This window comes from Amblyomma mixtum, chromosome 2 (assembly GCF_055824585.1).
Source record: "Amblyomma mixtum isolate Tamu chromosome 2, ASM5582458v1, whole genome shotgun sequence".
Classification (NCBI taxonomy): domain Eukaryota; kingdom Metazoa; phylum Arthropoda; class Arachnida; order Ixodida; family Ixodidae; genus Amblyomma; species Amblyomma mixtum.
The window spans coordinates 305,133,499-305,158,062 of NC_143013.1; the positions used below are offsets into that span (position 1 = coordinate 305,133,499).

Genomic DNA, 24,564 nt, shown 5'->3' on the forward strand with positions numbered 1-24,564 from the left:
CTCAGGAAGCACGTCTGCTGTAAGCTGATCCGCACAATAAGTCGGTTGTAAAACGCGCACTTGCTTCACAGTTCCTGCCGGTGGACCTTTCGTTCTGCGTCAGGGTTTATAGTCAAGTACGGACACAGCACCGTACTGATGGCGCAGCACACGGATTCAGCACCGCTGGCCATATGCCATTCCTGCACTACTCCGAAATGAGATAAATAAAAATTTAGAGGATTTTTCGTCGCTAGTGGGCTATAACGTTTGACATCTTAGTATACAATGTGTTTTTCACAGTCACGATTGAGTCAATTCTCAATAAACAATACCCCTGAATAATGTTCTCGCGCACAAGTACACGCACATCCGAGCAGGCGGGTATCGAAGCAGTGGGCGTTACTAACGCCACCACCAGCGAGCAGTGTGTGAAGGAGCTACGACCGCAGGCAGGCAGCCACCACAGCTCAGCTCCAGATGGCCGCCTTCTACGCCGCTGGGATGGTCAGCCGCTGGTGCAGTCTGCCCAAGGCGTCGTAACCACCGACCACTCCAGCCGCCTGCGTCGGGTCGCTCACGGGCGCTGTCGAGCTCTGTCGAGGTGCCTGCCCTGAGCCGCCTTGTCCTTGGCCCCTCGACTGCTGCGCGTGGTGTCCTTGCTGGCGACACCCGCGGAGCTCTTGCGCCGGGTGTCTGCCTTGCGAGCAACGCGCTGGACGTCGCCCCTGCGGTCAGCACCTGCGCTTGATTTGCGTCTCCGCGAAGCGGGCTGCATCTCGGCGTCCAGCAGCTCCACCACCGGCTCGCTCGCCTGCGGGATTAAAGAACGGAGACGTGGTGCTGCCTCCGCATTCTGCACTTGTTTCCTTTAGACTGACAGCAGCTGTCAGTGACAGCGAGTGTTTCGTGTTCAGCGGCTAATGTTGTAACTGCGCGCACTATGTCTTACTACCTTCGCAAACACGCGCTCATTCCGTACCATGGTACGGCAGAATACTTGGCTGAACCCCTTATTTTTGAGAACGAAGTCGTGCGAAAGGTGATGAAAAATGCTGACGCACGGACTGTAAGTCATGTCGTGGACACGCATCAAGGCTGTGAGTGTCCGGCCACCCATCTGCGTGCGACAGCTATGCCTTCGACTACAGCGACAACATATTCTTGGAGAGAGTATATATGCACAATGAAATCACTCACATCAGACGGCTGTCTAGAGATGCGGGGAGAGTCGACGTTGCGCCCGGCGTGCTCGCGATCTTCCGAGCCACCACGGCCAATGATCTGCCCGGCGTTCTGGTGGTGTGCAGGGCCTCCTCCGCCAACGATGTATTGTGCGTTCTGGTAGTCTGCCGGGCCTGCTCCAACAACGATGTTCCTGGAGTCCTGGTGGTCCACTGGGCCTCCTCCTCCAACGGTGTGCCTGGCGTTCTGGTGTTCTGGAGGGCCTTCTCCGCCAACGATATACCGTGCGTTCTGGTGGTCTGCTGGGCCTGCTCCAACAACGATGTGCCTAGAGTTCTGGTGGTCCACTGGGCCTGCTCTGCCAACGATCTGCCTGACGCTCTCGTGGTCCACTGGGCCTCCACCAACGATGTTCCTGGCGTTCTGGTGGACTGCCGGGCCTCCTCCGCCAACGAGGTTCCTTGTGTTCTGGTGGACTGCAGGGCCTCCTCCGCTAACGATGTCCCTTGTGCTCTGGCGCTCTGCAGGGCCTCCTCCGCCAACGATGTTCTTTGTGTTCTGGCGATCTGCGGGGCCTCCTCCGCCAACGATGTGCCTGGCGTCCTGGCGCTCTGCAGGGCCTCCTCCGCCTACGATGTTCTTTGTGTTCTGGCGATCTGCGGGGCCTCCTCCGCCAACGCTCGGCCTGCCGTGCTTTTGGGCCACTGGGCGGCCTTCAGAGACGCTTTTCCGGGGCTGCTCGTGGCCTGCCGGGAATATTCCTCCGGTGCTCTGCAGGGTGGATTCGTGTGCCGCCTGGCGGCCAGCGAAGCAGCCGAACACGTCGAAGCGGGATGGGATCCAGTGTCTCTTGAAGGCGATTGTTGTGAGCAGGGAGCCTAAGACGAGGCTCGACACGCCGAGAGCCATGCAGGCAAACCGGAAAGGAACCATATGGCGCTGGCCCGGATCGTAGATGGGCATCCACGTCATCGCTGGCATATTTAAAGACGGCTGTCCGCACAGCCAGCGAGAGATGGCCCCCAGGAAGAAAGCTGAGCCACAGAAAAAAAAAAACGATGCTTAGAGCCAGGCGTCCAAGACGTTGGCGATAGCAGGGCTTGAAGTTCCAACGTGGACCAGACAACCCCATGTAACTTCTTCTGAGAAAGAAAAGACTAGTCCATAAAAGCTGCTCGTCTTTGCTGTTCGGTCTTCAACTAACCCGCCAATGAGCCTTTTTTTACAGAATTTTGTTGTAGTGAATCGCTTCAATGGAAAAAGCTTAGGGTATCCACAGAACTGCTGGATTTTTCAAATTCCATTTTTTACAAACGTGCATCTACGTAAGACAGCTTGATGTGGGTGGTCTATAATATAATAAGAACTTACCAGTTGGGATATATTCAAAGAGAAATTGCGAGCACTCTTCGGAAGACCTGATGATAGGCAGACCACTGCGAAAAAACAGCTTGCTTCTCGTGCGCAGTCGTCGACGGAAAGTTACGTGGCCTATATACAGGACGTATTGGCACTTTGCCACAAAGTAGATGCCACCATGACCGAGTCCGACAAGGTGGGCCACGTGCTGAAAGGCATTGCTGACGATGCCTTTCATCTGCTCGTTTGCAAAGACTGCACAACTGTTGACAACATTATCAAGGAGTGCCGTCGATTCGAACAAGTCAAAAGCCGTCGCATTTCTCAACAGCTTTCCCGACTTCCAAACACAGCCGCTACATCTTCTTGCCAGGACCAACGACTTCAAACTCAAGTGCCCTCAGAGTCTCCTCCTGTCACCGACACAGTGACAAGAATTGTTCGCCGTGAACTCGAATCCCTAGCCCCTGTGGTAACATCATCGACCACACCTAATGACCCACTGCCTTGCGTGTCGCTTATTCAGGCTGTCGTGCGGCAAGAACTCGCCCACCTCAACCTCCCTCCGGCTTTGTGCGCCATCGGAAACTCGTCCCCACAGCAACCACCTCCAGTCCCTTTCCGACCCACCTATTATTCACCACGGCGTTACCGCGATCCGAATGAGTGGCGCACGCCAGACGACCGCCCAATCTGTTTTCAATGCTCTCGGGTCGGCCACATTGCCCGCCACTGCCGCAGCCCCTGGACGTCACCCCCGCGAGACGCCTCATACTACCGTCCAAACTACACTCGCCGCTTTTCACCCCGCCGCCCATCCGAGACGTCTGAGGCCGCCGATCAACCTCCACGACAGTCCTCCCGTTCGCCTTCGCCGCTAGCCCGCCGCTCACGCTCACCGCAGTCGCCTCGTGTTTCGACTGCTGCGTCCTACCGCCCCTCTCATCGGGAAAACTAAGTGATGCAGCTCCCGGAGGTGACGCTGCATCAACGACCCGGACCTCAAACCCTCTACTGACGACTCGACCCAGTCTGCTAGACGTTACAGTTGACGGTGTTCCTGTGCGCGCCCTTATTGACACCGGTGCCCATATTTCAGTGATGAGTGCTGACCTCCGCCGTCGCCTACGCAAAGTCCTTACGCCTGCAACGTCTCGTGTGCGCGTCGCGGATGGTGCCATGCCTGCTGTCGAGGGACTGTGCACCGCTCGCGTGACCATCGGAGACCACAGTACGCCGGTTCAGTTCACCGTCCTTACCACATGCGCCCATGACCTCATTCTCGGTTTAGACTTTTTGTCCGATCATTCTGCCCTGATTGACTGCTCGCAGGGTGTCCTTCACCTTGAGCTTCCCCAACTCGATCCTGACCCCATCAACTCGTCGCTCCGGTTGACCTGCCCCGACTATGCCCACCTGCCCCCTCAAGCCTTATCTTTCGTTTCCCTCACACCTTCTCGCCCTGTTCCCGATGGTGACTACATCGTTGCGCCAGTCCTTGACCTCGCACTGACCCGCAGTGTTGTCCTGCCCCATACCATCGCCACCGTCACGGCCAACAACCTGTCTCTACCTTTCTTGAACTTCGGCTTCTCCTCACTGCTTCCAGCCGGCATGTGCGTAGCTACGTTGTCCCCACTCGCCCAGTGCCCTGTGGCTCCATTAGATGCCTCTCCTAATCGCGACCCCCCAGACCCACCGCGGTCCACTCCGCTGACCTCGGACGCATTCACGACCATGATGCCCACCGATCTCCACCCCGACCAAACTTCTCAGCTTCGTGACCTTCTCCAGTCGTTCTCCGACATTTTTGACCTCTACAACACCTCACTGGGCCAAACTCTCGCTGTGACGCACCGCATTGACACCGGCGATGCCCCTCCCATTCGCCGCAGGCCCTACCGTGTCTCCCACGCCGAGCGCAAGGTCATAAACAACGAGGTCTCAAAAATGCTTGCCAAGAACATAATCGAACCATCCCACAGTCCCTGGGCCTCTCCAGTGGTGCTAGTGAAGAAAAAGGACGGCTCCTGGCGGTTTTGCATTGATTATCGACACCTCAATAAGATAACTAAAAAAGACGTCTATCCTCTGCCGCGTATTGACGACGCCCTTGACTGCCTACACGGAGCCAAATTCTTCTCCTCCATAGATCTTCGTTCCGGCTACTGGCAAATTGCCGTCGATGAGAAGGACCGTGAGAAAACAGCTTTTGTGACCCCTGATGGCCTATATCAGTTCAAAGTAATGCCTTTTGGCCTATGCAACGCGCCAGCCACATTTGAGCGCATGATGGACGCCCTTTTGCAGGGATTTAAGTGGACCACGTGCCTGTGTTATCTGGACGACGTCGTTGTATTTTCGCCTACATTTTCATCCCACCTCGAAGACCTTTCCCAGATTCTTTCCCTCTTTCGTCGTGCCGGCCTACAGCTTAACTCCTCGAAGTGCCGTTTCGCTAGACGTCAGATCACTATTTTGGGCCATATCGTTGATTTCCAGGGGGTTCACCCTGATCCCGATAAGATCCGGGCCGTGAAAGACTTTCCCCTTCCCCGATCATGCCACGACGTCCGAAGCTTCTTAGGGCTCTGCTCGTACTTCCGTCGATTCATTCAGGGCTTCGCCGACCTCGCCCGTCCCCTCACCGACCTATTGAAGAAAGACGCCACCTTCGTCTGGGGACCTGACCAAGAACGAGCCTTCTCCACTTTGATCGCCAAGCTGACCACCACACCAGTTTTGGCGCACTTTGATGTTGCGGCCCCCACCGAAGTCCGTACTGACGCCAGTGGCTACGGCATCGGCGCTGTGCTGTCTCAGCGACAATCCGGTCTGGACCGTGTCATCGCCTATGCCAGCCGCCTTCTTTCTGCGCCCGAGCGCAATTACTCCATAACAGAACGTGAGTGCTTAGCCCTTGTCTGGGCAGTTGGCAAATTCCGTCCTTATTTATTCGGCCGCCCTTTTACGGTTAAAACCGACCACCATGCGCTATGTTGGCTCTCCTCTCTGAAGGACCCTGCAGGGCGGCTTGGGAGATGGGCATTGCGTCTGCAAGAATATGATTACACCGTGACGTACAAGTCTGGCAGGTTACACCAAGATGCCGACTGCCTCTCCCGTTACCCCATTGGCCAGTGTGACTTGTTTGGCCCTGCCACCGAAGCCGACCTGTTTTCTGTCTCTGTCCTTGCCAACATGGGCGAAGAACAGCGCCGCGATGACGATTTGCGCTCAATTATCGACCGCCTCAATTCCACTCCGTCTGATCCCTCCATGCGGCGCTTTGTGCTCTCTGACGGAATCTTGTATCGCCGCAGCCTCAATCCGGATGGCCCCAACCTTCTACTAGTTGTCCCCAAGCACATTCGTCCTGCTATCCTTCATGAACTCCATGATCTCCCCACTGCTGGCCACTTGGGTGTATCACGTACATACGACCGTGCGCGACGTCGCTTCTTTTGGCCCGGCCTGTTCCGCTCCGTACGCCGCTATGTTGCAGCCTGTGATGAGTGTCAGCGCCGGAAACGCCCTGCTACTCTCCCAGCTGGCACACTTCAACCTATTGACGTGCCCCCAGAACCTTTCCATCGCGTCGGCTTGGATCTTCTCGGTCCGTTTCCAGAGTCCACCTCCGGCAACAGATGGGTTGCAGTTGCCACGGACTACGCCACCCGTTATGCGATCACGCGGGCACTGCCAACCAGTACAGCTACAGATGTTGCGGACTTTTTGCTATACAACCTCATATTGCACCATGGTGCGCTCCCCGCCAACTTCTTACAGACCGCGGCCGCTGCTTTCTGTCCAAGGTTGTCTACGACATTCTTCGGTCCTGCTCTACTAAGCACAAGCTCACCACCGCCTATCACCCGCAGACAAACGGACTTACTGAGCGTCTCAACCGCACTCTGACCGATATGCTCGCTATGTACGTTTCCCCCGACCACCGCGACTGGGACCTCGCTCTCCCGTATGTTACCTTCGCATACAACTCCTCCCGCCATGATACTGCCGGTTACTCCCCTTTTTACCTTTTATACGGCCGCGAGCCCCAATTGCCTTTGGACACGCTACTGCCTACACCTGCTGCTCCGTCCTCTGAATACGCCCAAGACGCCATTGCCCGTGCTGACTACGCCCGTCAACTTGCACGCTCCCGACTTCTCGCCTCGCAGGCCTCCCAGCAGGAGTTCTACAACCGCCGTCACCGCACAGTCTCTTTCTCTCCTGGCTCCCTCGTCTTGCTTTGGTCCCCATCTCGCCGCGTCGGCCTCTCCGAAAAACTTCTGTCCCGTTATGTTGGCCCGTACCGTGTCCTGCGCCAGGTAACCGCTGTCACTTACGAGATCGCTCCGGCCTTCCAGCACGCTTCCTCCCGCCATCCTCAACGTGATATCGTCCACGTCTCTCGCCTGAAACCCTACCTCTCGCCATGCCCCTCAACGTCATCCAGTACACCGTGACGGTGTTTTTCCGGACGGGGGGCCATGCAACGGATATTCACAGAAGACGATGAGAAGGAAGTGCCTGACTGGTGTACGCGCGCTAGTGTTCGGTGTCTCCTGTGTTGTTCGCTCTGCGCTCCGGTCGCCCTTGCTTGTGACTAGCCTTTCGGGCAACGTAACAATATTAATGCGGTAGCATTTAGGTTGTCATCTCACGAATAATTTCCGGATTCTCTGTCACAACATTGCCTTATTGTTCGAGAAGGTCATACCTCATCAGCACCACCAAATTTAAATACCCGAGGACCCCCATAATTTGAAAGTTGGCCCACCCCCAAAGTCCCAAGAGGCCCCAAAAATTTCAGAGGTAGGCCCACCCAGAAAATGGAATAAAGTAGATAAGAGGGTCAATTATGGTGGATTAAGGAGTCGGATTAGTATAATCCCATATGATATTCGAATCGAAGGTACTCAAACATTCCAGAAAGGGGTGACTTGCATACCACATAAGGGCAATGGAACAGATTCCATCTGGAGTTCCGTAAGAAAAATCGCAAGAACATTATACACACAATGTAGGACATTGTAGAACATTAGACACACTCGTCACCTAGAGTCAACACATTTGAAAATGCTGGCTTGACGCTGCGATGTATATTTGTATATTTATTTTATAAATAACTATCTTCCAACGCTCATATTAGCCAGCGCAGCGATAGCCCGCCAGGCTTATCTACTCTCACTTTTCAAATATCGGCCGAGCTTACAGCAATATACGTTTTCCTTACTGCGCTATAGTGACGTAATATAACACTTTTAGTATTAATCGTTAAATACAATACTGAGGGGCTGAAAAGTGAGCGTATAATAAAAGTACTTTGTTTCAAGCTGCTTCATGCAACCTGTCCTTCGGTTTCGTAATGAGTGCACTATTGCGAACGTCACGTGATGAAGAGGAGAGATGGTATGTGTGCCAGAGCTATGTAAGGCTATACGCCCAGCGGATTAACCTGAGCTGTTGTATAGTAATTCACCTGTCAGTGCACAGCAGTGTACTAACGCAGTGCACAGAATGGAGGAGGATATATCCTCTAACAATCCATTTTCACGAATTTGTTTCTTTCTAGTCCGATGTCATACTTTTATGGGGAGCCACTTTAACATGAAGCTTTAAATGCTGTAAGGTTTAAAAAGATTTCGAGGTCTTCAAGAAAACTCCGTTATTAGTACGCAAGCACTTACAGTGACCATTACTCGCATTTGAGAGCTGTCTGTTTTTCTGAAGCCGGTATTGTGGCAGGCAGGAGCCTATTTAATCGTGAGAGTCTGCCCGGTAAGAGCAACCCAAGTCCCACTGACGGCAACACCTGCCATAGCACCTGCCTTGTGCCACTGCGCCAGTGCTCACCTGCCCACCGGGTGGCTTACTTGCCAAAGTGTAGCCAGTGGCAACCAACTTTGGGTGTTAAGTGGCACCGCCCCAAAGCCACCGCCCCTGACAATTGACGTCATGCTATAGCGCACATATCCTCATTTGGCCAAATTGCCCAAATCAACAGACATTTTATAAAACCCGTTATTTAGCAAAAAAACAGAGCAGTTTAAGGGTATGAAAATGTTTCCGCACGTCAGTAAACGAAATAACCAAAAAGGAAACCGGTATGGCTGTGAACCAAGAGGGAAACAGGGGGAAGGTGACTGCGCGGCATCTCACCCATGATGGAGCCGTACGTGTTGGTGCCCTTGAGGTAGAAGACGCATACGAGCTGCGGAAAAAGTAGGATGTACACCACGTCCGCGCAGAGGATCCACAGTTCGTACACGGATTGCACCGACAGCGCCAGGTAGGTGGCAAAGGCGCCGATTAGGCACACCATGAACCGCAGCATCAGGGCCACTTCCGTGTCGGAGGCCTGCGCGGAAATACGGGCCCCCGTTGAAGGCACAGTGCCTGACCACCACGAACAGCAGCCGCATGAATTTATTTCTGTAGCGAGAGCTGCACTACGCCAGCCCTTCGAGCCTTCAGCGTGGCACCCCTTGAGCTCCGCGGCGGCGCCGTGGCCTTGAGCCTGTTGGTCACGTGGTGCGGAGCATCTGCTGCTGCCGGCGGCGCGGCGCGCCCGCGAAACCGAGCTGTAACAGCTGTGCGCATGCGCCGTGTCGTGTGTGTGTGTGTGGGGGGGGGGGGGATGGAGAGGGGGAGAGGTGTCGCAGCTTTATAAGTTGGCGGCTCGGCGGAGCTCTCGCGCCAGTCCAGGTTTAACTAGAGCTAAGCCACAGCCAATTTTTCTTTTATTTTCACCGGGGTGTAAGCATTGAAGCACTATCTTGTGCTCTAGATCAACGGGGACAAACACGGAAATTCATTAAAATCGAGAAACAGCAAACACGAATTCAAAGCTAGAATTTAATTTTCTAGCGATAAGTGGATCAGTTAATAAGGTACGTGATTTTTACAAACAAAATTATTACGCACTTCTTGATGGTCGCCTGAGCAATGCTCACATATTGCGTTTTTCCGACTCCGAACATTGCCTCAAAAGGCCGGCGTTACCCAACACTCTGGTTATCAGCATATATTTTAAGGCAGAATCCGCGCATTCATCTTTTGAAATCTATTTTATTGACTGATACCATTGCTATGCCCGCTTATTTCGTTGCGGTCTAGCAGCCATGGCGGTACCATCCGGGCCTAAGGTGTGGTCGCAGATTATGGATGGATGGATGGATGGATGGATGGATGGATGGATGGATGGATGGGATGGATGGGATGGGATGGGATGGGATGGGATGGGATGGGATGGGATGGGATGGGATGGGATGGGATGGGATGGGATGGGATGGGATGGGATGGGATGGGATGGGATGGGATGGGATGGGATGGGATGGGATGGGATGGGATGGGATGGGATGGATGGATGGATGGATGGATGGATGGATGGATGGATGGATGGATGGATGGATGGATGGATGGATGGATGGATGGATGGATGGATGGATGGATGGATGGATGGATGGATGGATGGATGGATGGATGGATGGATGGATGGATGGATGGATGGATGGATGGATGGATGGATGGATGGATGGATGGATGGATGGATGGATGGATGGATGGATGGATGGATGGATGGATGGATGGATGGATGGATGGATGGATGGATGGATGGATGGATGGATGGATGGATGGATGGATGGATGGATGGATGGATGGATGGATGGATAGGAGCGTCCCCTTTGAAACGGGGTGGTGTCAATTGCCACCATGCTCAGCTTTTCTTTCTTTATTATCTTTTTGTTTCCTGTGTTGGCAATTCTCATGCCAACCTAGCAAAGTCTCCCCAAGCGGAGGAGACGCAAGACAACTCGACCATCTTCCATCACAAGGAAACGCAGGACACCTCACAACCTCACATCTCTGAAAATTGCCTTAACTTAGACACCCGTGTCTTTGTTTCAGACACAATTACACCAATTTTCAAAATGGTGCTTCAGCGCATTCTAACCCTCCTTACCAGCTACACAGGATGCTTATAGAACAGAAATGGTTGGCATGCAAATAATTAGTCTTGTGTACGAGCTCAGGAAAATACAGAGTATGTTGAGGCGAACGAAACGAATGAAAAATAATATTCCCCTGCCTCCACCGCTATGGATAACAGGCTTAATTCAATGGTAAAATAATTAAATTGGTCCCGTGGTCCAAAATTTGTTTGGTTCGCCAGCAGGCGTAAAATGGAAACATAAAAGGGGGGGGGGTGATACTCTGGCGACACTACAGCTGAGTGAGGAGGCCCGGGGAGACTCCCCTTGCCTCCCCTGGGGGGTAGCAGGAGGGGATGCGAATAGGGAATAGGTTGAGAGTTGATGGGAAGGGGCTGTTGGAATTGGGATGGGAAAGGGGACAGCGTGGGTTTTGCTCAATGATCCTGATTGAGTCGAGCTCCTTTTTAAGGCCTTTCTTAGAGGGCGAGCGCTCACTTTTAGCCCAATATGCGGCCCTCGGCCTTCAAGCGGATTTCCAACAACACTAGGCACTTGCCGGGTTTCCGACCTTCTGAGACAGGGATTCCTAACAGAGGCACGACCAGGGGTCCACTTTACCCGAGCCTCGTTCCACCACCCCGACCGTACTTGGTACTAGAGGATCTCGAGGAACGACTCAGACTGCCCGTACCCCAACCCTGGTTCGACCAGCCCCGACCGTATTGGGTACTGTACGAATCGAATTCGCCGTAAGAACGGTATTCGGCTCCTACTCCAAGGTACTCGAAATCGCAGTGGCTGGCACTTGACTACCGGCTCACCACACGACGGGAAACCTTATTGACGGCGTTCGTCTCCGACCAAGTATGTGCGAACCGCTACGAACCAAGCCTCTCTGGGCCTGAACGTCTGAACGTGCCGCTACTATGTCCACAGACCCGCGTTCCCCACCGACGAAGGTGCGTTAACCCTGACGCCTGTGCGCCAGGGCCGTGAGGCATATCTGGGTTTTCGTCGGAGGGATCTACGTGACAAGTCCAGACTCTTCTGGATCTGCCCTCGCATCTGGCAACGGACAACGTAGGCTGCAGAACAATTTCACGGCGAGTGTGCTGATAACTCGCCTGAAGTTTTGCCTCCCCCAGGATGGGAACTGGCAGATCACATTTTAACCGCTGGCGTTGCAACCGGACAAAGCCTGCCTTGCTATTTGTTCCTTGCAGAGTACTGACGGAGAGTTTTTGCTTTCACATTTGGTCGTTCTAGTTACGGTATTTCTAGTTTTCAGCGAAAGTTGCACATACGTACTTCCAGAAAGGTTAGAAAGGTATACGGAAAACATTTATTAGTTTACCTTTTACCCGAAATAGGTTTATAGCGTTTTGATATCAGAATGTACTGTTGTATTGACTCGGTTCAATCACTTTTGAAATAAAATGCGGTGGCTATTTTTTATGTTAACTGAATAAATATACTAATTAAGAAATCAAGTTATTTTTATTAAGCAGTAGTGTGCAAAGCCAATAGCTCCTTCGAACACAAATGCGATATTTTTAAAGCATGGCCCATCCACACCAGCAAGTCGCAGACATCACGCGACTTGTTTTGGCTACTCTGAACAGGTGATTTATATCGCGTGTAGACGCAACTGCGGTGAAGGTGCTGGAAGCACGCCTCACAGTGGGGCGAAGGAGCACGACGTAGATGTTCCTGGTGACCATGGTGGAGGCGCTGAGCATGGACGAGTCTGCGGATGACATGACGGCGGCTGTGATGCCCAGCATGCCCACGACGGAGACCGAGGCAGGCATCAGGTAGCGGAAAGCGTAAGGCAGCACGCTGGAGCTGTCACGCTCGTGCAGCTTCCACGGACCTCGGTAGCCGGCCGCCGTAAAATCTGCGCCGTGGGAGCGAAGCGGCGCTTAAAAAACGTCTCCTCCTTGGCAGTATTATTTGCTCAACTCCACGAGCAATGCCAAACTTAGTCTCGAGCAATGGGGAATATGTGGAAGTTGGGGCCTCGTGTGGATATGTTCGATGGAAGCCAAGAGTATTTGAAAACAAAGAGAGCACGGAAAGATATTGTAATTCTTTTTTAATTATTCGCGCAAGGAAAGTGATTGAGTAATAATTATGACAAGAAACAATTTGCCAGAACGAGGAAGAAACGAAACGTGCCACAGGTGCGGGAACTGAACCCTCAACCACGCGAAATCAGTAAGGCATGTCTTTTGTCTTGTTTTGCGTGAAATGATAGCGCATAACGATCCAAATGAAGGACACTAGGAATGAGCAGCATGTTCTGCACGAAGAAGACGCAAAAAAATAGGTCCGCGTCAAGGCTCTGCCACTGATCCGGCAGTGTGCACTTTAAACACACATTATTAAGAGAGACAGCATCATCCACATCATTTAAGTGCTGCACAGTGAGGAGGACTCTCATGCATTCTTTCTTTTTAAGCTCTCACAGCGGACGCCTGCAACGTTAGTGACGACGGAACAAAGTCAGCATTTAAGAACGGACGTGCTATGCGGAGGTAAGCAACACGCGAAACAAAACATGTTGGACACTTAAGCTCCGCCTTAACGTTATGACGCGATAGCATAAAGCCGACAGGGGTCCTCTTTGCGCATCACTCGGTAGACGCGGACACTGTTTTCTTTCTCCATCACATAATGCTTTAAAGCCCCCTCCTACCGCGCAGGTACTAATTCTCTTTTGTCTATAGGTTCCGCCTACATGCCAGTATGCGCGGAACAGGTCACTCTCTATTTCACATTCATAGGCAGGGGGTGACCTCACGCCGCTACAGGCGCGTCGGTGCAGCAGTTAAGCAATGCGCCACCTGCGGCTGTTTAACACAGCTACCGGCGCTTCTTGTGAGACCCAGGTTGCTCTTCTCGAGCTCTATCAAGGCTCATGCCCAGTGACGCAGTGGTCAGGTGGCAACTGCACTGAATTTGTTTTATTTCATTGCCACTAGCAGGAGGCGGCAAGTTTCTCAAAACCCGGTGGCCCAACTGCTTTTCTCGACACACTAACGCCGACGCCGGGTTATCCGCTGAATGGGAGCCTTAACGCTGCCGCTTTAATAGAAACCTAAATCCGCGCTATGCTTACTTGCGCTCTTTGCCGTGGCTCCTATGATCACCGGTGGTATGGCCATGAACACGCACCCTGTGGCAGCCACGAACGAAATCATCTTGGCAGCGAAGTGGCTCTCGCAGCTGAGGACGCGTTGGAAGTACACCTGCGAGAGAAAGATTTATCGCAGAGAAACGCCGAAACCTGCCGATGGATGTCGCGGTGGTTCATCAGATATGGCGCCATGTTTCTGAGCATGTGAGTGCGGGTAGGAATCGGCCACGGTGACCGCATTCTTAGAGAGACAGATGCAAAATTACTGGTGTAAAGATATTTCAGTGTGCGCAGAGCAAGCCCAGTGTGACCTCCACTCTATGGTATGCATTATGGCCCACGTTGCAGCTCGGGTATTTAAAAACCGAGTTACTGAATCCCGCTGACGGCATCCTAACTACAGAGCTGATGCCTGGGCATAATGCGGAAGTTGTGAGAGGAGGAAAAATGGATAGCAAACTAAGCTCGTTCAATTCGCGAGCGGACTTCTTGCCAGAACGTATACAGTAGTAGTAGTGTGGGACTTTATTTGGGCGCCTAAGACGCAGATTGCCGACTGTACATGCTGTTTGTCTTCACCTTCAGCTCCAAGGCAGTCCAGACAGGTCCCGACAGCGTCAATGCGGGTGGAAAAGAAGTCCGATTTCAAAGCAATCGAGCAGGAGAATAAACAGTGGGAGAAGTTGGCATAAGAGGTAGGGCAGTTGGAACATGAATGATAGCGACGGAATTTGTACAGGTAAAAAGCTATGCAGATGCGACAGGTGTGTTAAGTTGCATCTGTCGAAGGATGTGATCTTTCCGCACGGAAAGACCAGGGGTCAGGGAAGAGTTTACGATCACGGCGGAGAACATTCTCGACCTTCCCTGTGAGAGCGTGGGTGAGGGGATCAACGGTGCCCGGGTAAAATGTGGTGGCCGGGAACGCAGTTAATTCGGCGCTGCTGTGCGACAAGTTTTGGGTACACCGCGATAAGATGCATGCGCTTTCGAGAAGCTTGAGGCAAAGCAATCCCTCAATGTCCGCATAACTCTAGAGATAGCCAAAATTTGTTGGGCCACAGCACCGAGGGTCACTGCGTTTTCGAAACTGTAAAAACTGATATGAATATTACTTACGGTGGGCTACACAGTAATGGTTAAAAAGTTTACTAAATATTAGTTAACCAGCCAACTGGTTAGCACGTCTTAGCTGTGTTTTGATCCGCTGCACCGCTAGAAATATAATGGCGAAAAAAGCGCTCTGCTAACTCAAAAAGCCTATTTTCAAAAATTGCAGAGCATGTGAAGTAAGACATCCGGTATACCTTGCAACCTGCTCGTTTCACGCGCAATTGTACACTTACCTGCCACGGGATGCCTCCCAGTGCGGTCATGAGGAAGGCGTCCAGCAGCTGGGCGACATCCTTCACCGCTATGCTGCCGATCCAGTCGTTCTGAGGAGGACCCACTGCACCGACGGCGGGGCTACTCGACACGTAAGGCACGCAGATCCACTGCGCATGGAGTGCGTAAGCAGGAGTGTGAACTGAATAGCTACTTAGTGAGTGGTGAACCGCCAGAGCGTCATACACTGCCAGTGCACTGTATGCTTCAGCCGATTTTGGTACATCGCTCGTCATTTACTTATCGAGTGACAGAAGAAATAAGTAGTAGGAGGCGTATAGTTCTGACCACTGCAGGTTTTTAGGGAGCCGTTGCCCGGCTCCAACATGAGATTGTGTGAACCATCCTTACTGGTGAATGCTGTCAGGCCCGTTGGAACGGGCTTGAACTGCGGAAAAACTTCGATCGGAAAGGACTGAGTAGTAGCAGACGTGAGCATTCGTATCCCTCACTTCGCGTCAAGTCTACAGTCCGTTTTTTTCAGTGTTCATTCGCAGTAAATGGAGGCGACTATATATTTAAATGCACTGAACAATCGTGAGATAATTTTTACCGAAACAATAGGCGGAGTGCAATAGCCTGTAAAGATACTCTAGTTCAAAAGAAGTTTTTGCCAAACAATCAATCGGGGAATTCGCTCAATGTGGATGAGTGCTTAGGGCTTTTTGGGTACATAAGCACCTAAGGCTCCCATGCAACAATGACTGCTGTCCTGATGAACCACTAGTTTTTAAAGTGTTGTGGTTTGTTTACAATATTGCTTCAGTTTTCGATGCTAAAAACTCGTGATAAATCGACCATTGCATTCTCTGAAACTGGGATGCAAAGGAGTGGGATTGTTGCAAAATAGCTTCAGTTGAATAGTTAGGTCTACAGCTGGCGAGCGTGTTCGAAAAGAGGGCGCCTTACCAGGCATGCGGCTGTGCTGCCTATCTGGAAGACATCGGTAAACGTGACCGAGTAGAAGCCGCCAATAGCCGTGTAGAAAAATATGGCCGTTGCGGAAAAGACGATGAAGAGGTCCGGATCCACTTCCGCGATTGCGCCCGCCGCGGCACCTGCGACTCGTAATGAAATTTTATGAGGCATGCGTTGTAACTCCCATTCATTCTAGTAGCATTCTCGAGGTTCCACAAACCATATGCGAATCCCTTAATGAGGCGTAATGTTGCGCTATGCTTAATATGTTGCCGCTTCACAAATGTCCTTCAGCAACAATTTCCTTACTGCGTTTTGAGGAGGCTGAGCTATCTGTAGTCGGAATTTGAACTTCTGCGTATTCGCGCCTTTCGCTCTCCTCTCTAACTTTTTGCACGCTGAAATGCCGGCGCACCTCCGCCGGCACCAGCCACTCGACCCCTCCTCCGGATGCCGATGCACGCGTCCATCCCCCAGGGGGCGGGGCTTCCTGATCCGCCGTAGAGTTACTGTAGAGCATATACAGGAACTCTAATCCGCCGGAGTGACCACGGGCGACGAACCAATGATAGTCTTCCGGCAGCTGACGTGTTTGCAAGCTGTGAAGTCGTGTGCCAGGTTACTTAAAAGTAAAGCGATCAGGAAGTCTGCTTCTTGACTTTTTGGCCGGTTATGTACTCGAAGCGTTTAAAATCTCTTGAAGGGGAGCGAAGTATCGTCGTCACACTTCCGAAACAGCGGTTGTTACGACAGCCCTAGCACATGGGTTAGAAGTAGCCCCTTTGGGCTCTACTTTTGATAAAAGCCTGGACTTATTGGCACACGATAACTCGATATGTGTAACGAGCCCATGGCTTGAGCCGAATTTGACAGGACACGCCTGGGTGATGGTAGCAGCAAGTGCCAGACGTAACACAAGGTTTACAAGTGTCCGTTGCTCTCAACCGCCTTCAATGTTTTTTTTTCTGCTCATTGAAAGGCTGGGGAGATTCAGTGAAGCGCGACTGGTGCGGCTCACCCAGCGTCGCCAGCATTGCGGCCGTCCAGAATATCTCGCCGCACACGGCCGGCAGGCACAGCAGAAGGCCCATCCAGCGGCCGTAGTGCTCCTGGAACGGGTCCAGCATGGTGAGGGCGTTGGTTTCCCGCATTTTCTGGGCAAAGAAGGAGCCGCCTACAGCGGCCGATGACAAGGCGGAAGTCAGTTAGAGTTCTGAAAGATTGCTGAGCTGATGAAAGTTAGTCACATCAGTGGCGTTGAAATAGATGTTCATGCAAGTCAGTGACCGGCTGTGCGTCCTCCTTGCAGACAACCGAAAGATTTGTCACATACATTTCTGGTAAAATTCATGCTTGGCGCAGCAGCAGCATATCATTTGGCAGGTACCCTAATCCTTATGGAATATACTGCATAATTATGGATAATCCAGACGGAACGCCGTACATTAATGAGGTGTTCCTTACGCGACTGCATTGTGTCAGTCAATTGCAGGTAAATCTGGCCATCACAGTACCATGAGTAGATTCTGGTTTAAAATCAACGGTTATTTTTCATAAAGTACCGGCATAGTATAATAACAGGGTCCTACAGTGCCATCACTTTTCTGTACAACTCTTGAAAATTCAGTGCTGAGCAAATGTAAAGCGAAGTTGCATGCTGACTGTTGTTCTAGAGATAAATGCGATCGCTATTTTGTTTTGTTTGAAGTGATTAACGCTGTTATATCACCTGCCGTTTGTGCTACTAAGTTTGAGAAAATTCTAACTGCTCCTCTCCACAACGATTACATGATCGAGAGCACATAAGATAATAAGTGTGTTACATAAGTCAGTGTGTTTGCATAACGTTGGACGCACTTTCCGTACAAAGATGTGAATTGGGCCACCGGTGGCTTCATTTTTTTTCCATCGCTCCATTGGAGCTCTCTACGCAGGGCTGAGGCATGCTTCCCAGCAACTAGAGCGGTGGAGTACTTGAAGCTTGAGATCCGATGTAGACCGTGTGCTACTCACCGAGGACGAGGCTGATGGCGTAACTGATCGGAGCGTGGCAGTACAGGACGCCATGCGTGTAGACCGCCTCGGCAGTTCCGCTCAGGTAGCCGCCACCGACCCAAGTCGCTGGAGGTGTAACGGAGTCACATGGTAAAAACCTCATCCAGTTGCCCCAGTTCATCGTTGTTAAACAATGAGGACCGGTACAATCGCTTTATTTTCTTCGTTCCTCCATTTGTAATTTTTTTTTCCCGTAGGGGCCAGCTGAAACGGGCTCCCGAAATCTTGCCGTCGGAGGACATTTGGAAAGAAACACGACACTTTTGGGCATGAGAAATCCAGGCCATCTGATTCAACTGCTTAGGCTTCACGGAAAAGATATCTATCACAGAGTACTTTCCGCTTCTGAATACGGGGCAATAAAATGGTCTATCTATGACATCTCACCAGCTGCTTTACAACTACCGACTTCCTAATTGTACGGTAACGCCCACAAGACAGGAAAGTCTTAACTCATTCCACCACTATGAAAATCCTGAAACGGGGTACAAACCTTAGCCCATTTCCAGTAATGTAACAAGAAGAATGACACACATTAGCAAGGCGCGATAGTTGTTACACTGCGGCGCGAAGCCCTAACTAAGTATATAGCTTTGCATAAAGACGAACACCATGCTGGAGGCATGAACAACAACGCGTCTAAACAACGGGTATATGGGGCACTTCTGAGCGTACATTCTTGGCCAGCATTAGTTTTAGGTCCTTCTGGACTTTCTATAGAAAATTTACAGGTGAGCCAGGAGGGATGGTGATCGCTCCCCTCGTTCCTGCCTAAAGCTCGGCCAAGCGTTGCTCTCACCTGTCATGGAGCAGATTCCGACGGCTAGCGGCAGCTTGCGGTCGGCCACGAAGAGCTTCTCGAGGAAAGGATTCTGCGTCGCTCCCCTGCGCTTGGAGTCGTCGACTGCCGACGCCCTCCGGATAGAGTGTGCGCCGCTCTGCATCTTGCAGCCATACCATACTCCACAGCAGACGACTACGGCGAAGTACATGATCACGGCGCCCACGGCTGCCAGGTCGACCGCCATGGCACGCACGTCTTCTTCTTCTGCACGCACGCGCTGCCTCGAGCTTTGGCGAGATAGGGTGGGATGGATTGGATCTGATTGGATGAATTAGTTTCGATCTTATTCCTCTTCCTTTGTAGGAGGCAGGCGTGGGATGGCCGAGGGTTGGATGGAGTAGTAGTAATACACTTTATTGCTTAAATCAGCAGGCCAGAGTCCTGCGAGAGTCCAGGAGGCCGTGAGGCCTGGGTGTTATCCGCACCCTGTCTACCAGCATGAGTTGGACCTCAGGGCCAGGGCTGATTAGCCGCGCCTCCCACAGCTCTTCGGAAGGTTCCTGGAAAAATAAACTGCGGTAAAAGATGACGGACGCAGAAAGGACAGACTCCACAAGAGCTGATTCGCCCTGATTCGCTTTTTTTTTTATGCTGCAGTACCAACTAGCTCAAATGTCGGTATTATATCGGAAGGTTTTTGGGCTGGTGATAGCTCGGTGCCGTCGCGCTCGTACATCATATGGTGAAACCTCGGGAAGTTTGCATGCAATTCTTGCTGTTGAATTCGTAGCCCGTAGCATGCGAAATGGTGAGTTCTACTGGCTTCCCTCAAGAGGGCAGGAGCGCCACATGTCCATACAGAAAGGAGGCTTCGCGCCTTCTTTTAAAATTTCTTCGAGACTGTGACCTGGACTCCAGTTGGTGATCACGGCAGTTGATGACTATTGCGGGGATTGTGCGCATGCTAACGTAGATCTGCCAGGTCACATATCTGGACCGAAATACCCGATTTTAATTGATATCTAAGTGCCGCTACTGTGGAGAAATTGCCGGCAGAACATTTGCAAGGCTAATGCCACCTAGCTAACGACAACCTCAACCTGTCGCTTGAGTATGATGGCGTGTATGAAGGTGTTGTTCTGTAGTTGCTTGTAGATGACTGTTACTTTCCTGCTCAGTCTGAGGTGAGGGGGGGGGGGGGGGGTAAACTCTCCTGTGCAGTCTCAGGTTCTGTATGTTGGCCGAGTACTTTTAACGCGATAGAATTAGAGTACACGGCGTCAGATGTCACGAAATTCACCGATTGGGCTAAAAAAGTCACGTGACCTTGTGACGTCATCAGGGTAGTACGGTGTAATTAAAAGCGATCGCGTTCATTTGATCTCCCGATGTACAAACGTAATGCTTTGCACCTCGTCTCTGCTTCGTGGCTGGCCGTCCGCGAGAAACTTTTCTGCCTTCATTTGAGGGTCTTTTCGGCCTCACTATATATTTCCTAAAAAATATAGCAAAAGTAAAAAAATGTATAATTCTTTCCTCAATGCCCACCGGCGCATATACGGAGCGAATGGTTCACCGCTGTTGCAAAATCCGCTGTGAAATTTGTGTCAGTGAATAAAAGCGATCAACCACAACTACACATACTCAACCAACTTGGTGCAGCTTCCCTGACGACTCTAGTGACGAGACTATGGTTTGTAGTGTGGTAAGAGAGGCACCGAATTTCCCTCATATTTGCCAACCCATGATGGAAAGCTTACAGGGTGTACTAGAAGGACAGAGTCCAGGAACGAATACAGCACACTCCGACGAACATTTGTTGAGATTCATGAGTCTATCCCCAAGCAACGGGTGTTCAGGCGATGAGTGACTTTCATTCAGAGTCGTACCGATATAAGCAAGTATGGGGTACGTGTTTTGAAGAAATGAAAGGTACATCGTTGACACTACTGTTTATATTCTACACTTGCAACCATAATAAGGGACACTGCCTCGCATTTCAAACCCCATTTCCGTTCTAATCAGGAATGCTGATGATCTATTGATTGTATTATGGTGCAAACAGGCGCTTCCATATAAGATCTTCAGCAAAGATTCACGCATCCAGCGTCTTCATCTTGCGGACTAACTTCTGTTTTCTCATTTTTGTCTTGCTCATTGAGGGACACGACAGGATACCTTCATCCACGTCAACCTCCCCGTGTGAAATGTCAGAATGTCAGAAAATGCCAGAATGTCAGAGAGCATCGTCAACCAAGTGTGATCGATCGTCTGTGGAAGAAAATATATTGTCAAAAGCACAAGTTAAATGCCATAATAAAAATAATTTGCTGTCCCCTATACCACTGAAAATTAGGTGTTGAGTAAAAATCCGTGCCCGTTCGCGAAGCACTCGCCAGTAAAGACGAACTCTCGGTGTCGATGTTACCCATCGACACCACAATTCCCAATATTTTGCATTTAGTTTCGTGTCACGGTAGCTTTTTGGTAAATACTGGTAATTCTACACCTTAATTTTTGCCGTTTGTATTTTTACTTTTATTTCAACTGCATGTGGTAGCAAAAAGAAAAGACATTTTTTTTTTTTTTTGCGCCACTGATTGCGGCCACGTGTTCACGCGAGCGCCACTATGAACAAAGAAGAAGCAATGGCTCGGCCTTCGATCTGCTGTTAGTTTTGCAAGTCGCTTCATTTTTGAGCCCGATGATGCTGGACTTAAGATTTCTCAACTTCATTCTATTCGTCTGCATCGTAAGTACGCAGCTAAATATCCGCGGCGATATTTTATGCAGCTTCATTCTTGAAGATGTGCCCTCAAAGATTTATGGTTGTCGTCCTACGGTGGCTAAACCTTGAAAGCCGTTCTTTCTTTTCCCCTCCTAACTTGTCGCAAAAGCGTATTTCTCTTTCTTGTGAAACGAACAAAATAATGATGGTCGATTTGAGTAGTTAGGTCAAATGCGAACTAGCTGCGCTAGCAGTCCGGTTTTCCCTTCGGTTCTGGTGGTCAGATCCAGCGTTCACGGACGGCAGTTGTTCGGATAGCGATAATAGTTTATTGTCCATATTATATATTGTCCATATATTGGTCATTTTCTACATTCATAGATCCCTGGGAGTCTTATATTTCAGCTTAATTTGATGTGCCACTGGTGCTTTTAACCTCTGATCTGCCTGTCCCTTCCCTCGGACCTGCTATGTCGGCAGTCTCTCCCGAGTCTTTCGTTCTTAGTAGTAAGAGATTCGCATATGCAGAAAATTAACCTTTTTGAACGCCTCACTAATACGCCGTACCTCAAAGACGAAAGTTCCTATTGACAATTCTCGTATGCTTTCTAAAATAATCACGGAAAAAATGTAGCCGCATGCAAAATGACTAAGCGTGCTTTTTTCGATGTTCCAGTTTTGGAACATTGCCGTTTCGGATATGCAGGTATCTCATGTCTTCTGAAACAGCTGTTTTAGTCTCTGAAGTAGGAATTTCCTCTTGCTATCTAACGACATTAAAGCTGCCTGCAATGTGTTCAAAATTTATAGAAGGAAAATTATAGAGAAAAACATCATGCTTGCGTGATTTTTTTCCGCTGTGCCAGCTGTAATCCAGTCGGCGCTTCGGAAGCCATGGTATGCAGTAAATCATTTCTTGAGCAATGGCTTCTAAAACATATATATGATACGCACGGGCCACGATGACCAACACATGGCTTCGTCCTGCGGTCACGTGACTACCCTCTCTACAAGCCTCGCGCTGCCTTAGTTTTTTTTTTCTTATGAGATAACACTAAGGCTTTCACTCAGCCTAAAAGCATTTGTCTGTCAGTTTGTGCAGTCCCTCTCTGTGCCCTCCGGGCTGTGAGCACCTTTAGGTAGCAAGTGGGCCAACTAGGTGACGCGACCTTGTGATGCCATCACAACTTGCTCGTCGGATTGTAAGCAAACTGCCCACCGTGGAAGGTGGCAGTTAATGACCGGTCGCGAGAGGTTGCTCGAGAAGAGCAACCTGGGCCTCACAATCCCCACCGGCGGCAGCACCTGCCATCGCAGAGCAGTGTGGCGCATCGCTTGAATGCTGCGCCACTGCGCCACGAGTGGTATGAGCAATCCTAGCGATCTATGAATGTAGAGAACCTTGCAAACGGGAGCTCGTACCTAAATTGAAACTCAAGTGACAACTGAAATGCTAACGCACCTAATACACATTTGGCTTAACTATGCGAATCAACGATCATTTTTTTTTTATTTGAGGAAAAGAACAGGCGCAGTAGCTTTCTCACCTCTTGGCGAACATCTCAACCGCGTCATTTCATTTCATTTATTGCTTCCTTAAAGGCCCGAAGGCATTATACAAGGTGGGGGACATATTGGTTTACAACGGCGAAAGTGATGGGAACATGCATGTAGGGGTCCTTTATCGTAACTGACATCGCACAGCACACGGGTGCCTTTTACATAACACAATCTGGCGGGCTAGTTGGTGGGAATCCATACGATTTCAGCACAGCAACGATTTATCAGGTTCCTCACAACGAAATCTACCCGCCCACTGTCAGGGATGTGATAGCGAAAAGAAATGTGTTCCTCGTTTCAAAAGAACATCTGTACTAAAAAAGCATAAAAACCAGTTGACGCGCGAAATTGTTGAAGCTGCCTACATCAAGAAGTCTAGGGAAGGTTGTGTCAGTACTCCTTCAATCTCCCTGTCCGAAAAAGAAGTCGCTTTTCTTTCTGGTTTTATTTGATTTCACCCGGTTTTAGAGGCATCTTTTACATGGTTTCTGACGTTTTAGCCGTGTTAGTTGTTGGCGTTCATCCTTAGTTAACTTTTTTAGCAGTTGTTTTTTCGCCATTTCACCTAACAACCTCCGCTTCCTCGGCTTTGTTATCCCATCGTGTTGTTGCAATGTCATTCCTGTGGTTTTGGCCTTTTTGCTTGTGTTTTCTTCAGACCTTCATGCACCCTCAGCCCTGTCGTTCCATGCTTTTTACATGTCTTTCACCGGTTTTTAGTCTTTTCTTTGTTAGCACTCATGCTCTTTGTATCCTTGATAACCGGGAAAAAGTGATAATATACTCGTTCGCGCTCTGATTGTGTTGTGCTTAGATAGATCCCCCAGGTGGGCGTTTCTGTGGCGTGTGTATTTAAGAGCGGGGTCTTGGTCATTCTAGAAATAAAGTTGATAGTTCAGCGCTCTGTCCTGTCCCCCTTTCTGTCTGTTTTTTCCTAACCGTGTTCGCGCTGCTGAAATCGTATGCCTTTTACATTTCGCCTAAATCAATCAATCAGTCAATCAATCAATCAATCAATCAATCAATCAATCAATCAATCAATCAATCAATCAATCAATCAATCAATCAATCAATCAATCAATCAATCAATCAATCAATCAATCAATCAATCAATCAGTCAATCAATCAATAAATCGGTCAATCAATCAATCAATTAATCAATCAGTCAATAAGTCAATGAGTCAATTAATCAATGAATCAATCAATGAATCAATAAATAAAAAGCACGGTTTAGAGCAACGCTAATTTTTTGTTTCATTCCAGGGGAGTAATATTTTCGTAACTTTATCGTGCATCATGGGCGGCCACAGAAACTTGAAAAGTGAGTACAAATGGCTTTAATATAAAGGTTCAAAGGCTTTTAATCCTTAGCACGAAGTGCATCGATATTTCTTGGCCTTGAAGCCTCTTTATTGAATCTTTCTGTGTGCGTTCTTGCTTTCGAAAGGTTCTGTTATGTGGCGAGAGCGGAGGAATCACCGACCGGCTGATGTTTGCCGTGGGAGGAGAAAGGTAATATGAGAGCTTAAAG

The 24,564-nt window shown here is 50.2% G+C and overlaps 1 protein-coding gene across 1 annotated transcript; it reads right to left on the reverse strand.

The window, feature by feature from the left end:
* Window positions 1-556: 556 nt before the first annotated feature.
* LOC149364778 (high-affinity choline transporter 1-like) lies at window positions 557-18,989 on the reverse strand. The gene is made up of 10 exons (XM_089568755.1): window positions 18,761-18,989; window positions 17,920-18,027; window positions 16,925-17,080; window positions 15,898-16,046; window positions 14,949-15,098; window positions 13,585-13,714; window positions 12,143-12,360; window positions 8,689-8,887; window positions 1,180-2,198; window positions 557-793 (listed from the first exon to the last, which is right to left on the reverse strand). Exons 1-10 carry the CDS (start codon window positions 18,987-18,989, stop codon window positions 557-559), a joined length of 2,595 nt encoding a protein of 864 aa, XP_089424881.1.
* Window positions 18,990-24,564: the final 5,575 nt, after the last annotated feature.

Coding starts and splice junctions, on each gene's coding strand:
- LOC149364778 (XM_089568755.1), bottom strand. CDS start 18,989: ATGGCGGTCGACCTGGCAGCCGTGGGCGCCGTGATCATGTACTTCGCC. Junction 18,028..18,760: donor CGGAATCTGCTCCATGACAG/GTGAGAGCAACG, acceptor TTACACCTCCAG/CGACTTGGGTCGGTGGCGGC. Junction 12,361..13,584: donor AGCCACGGCAAAGAGCGCAA/GTAAGCATAGCG, acceptor CCCACGGCGCAG/ATTTTACGGCGGCCGGCTAC.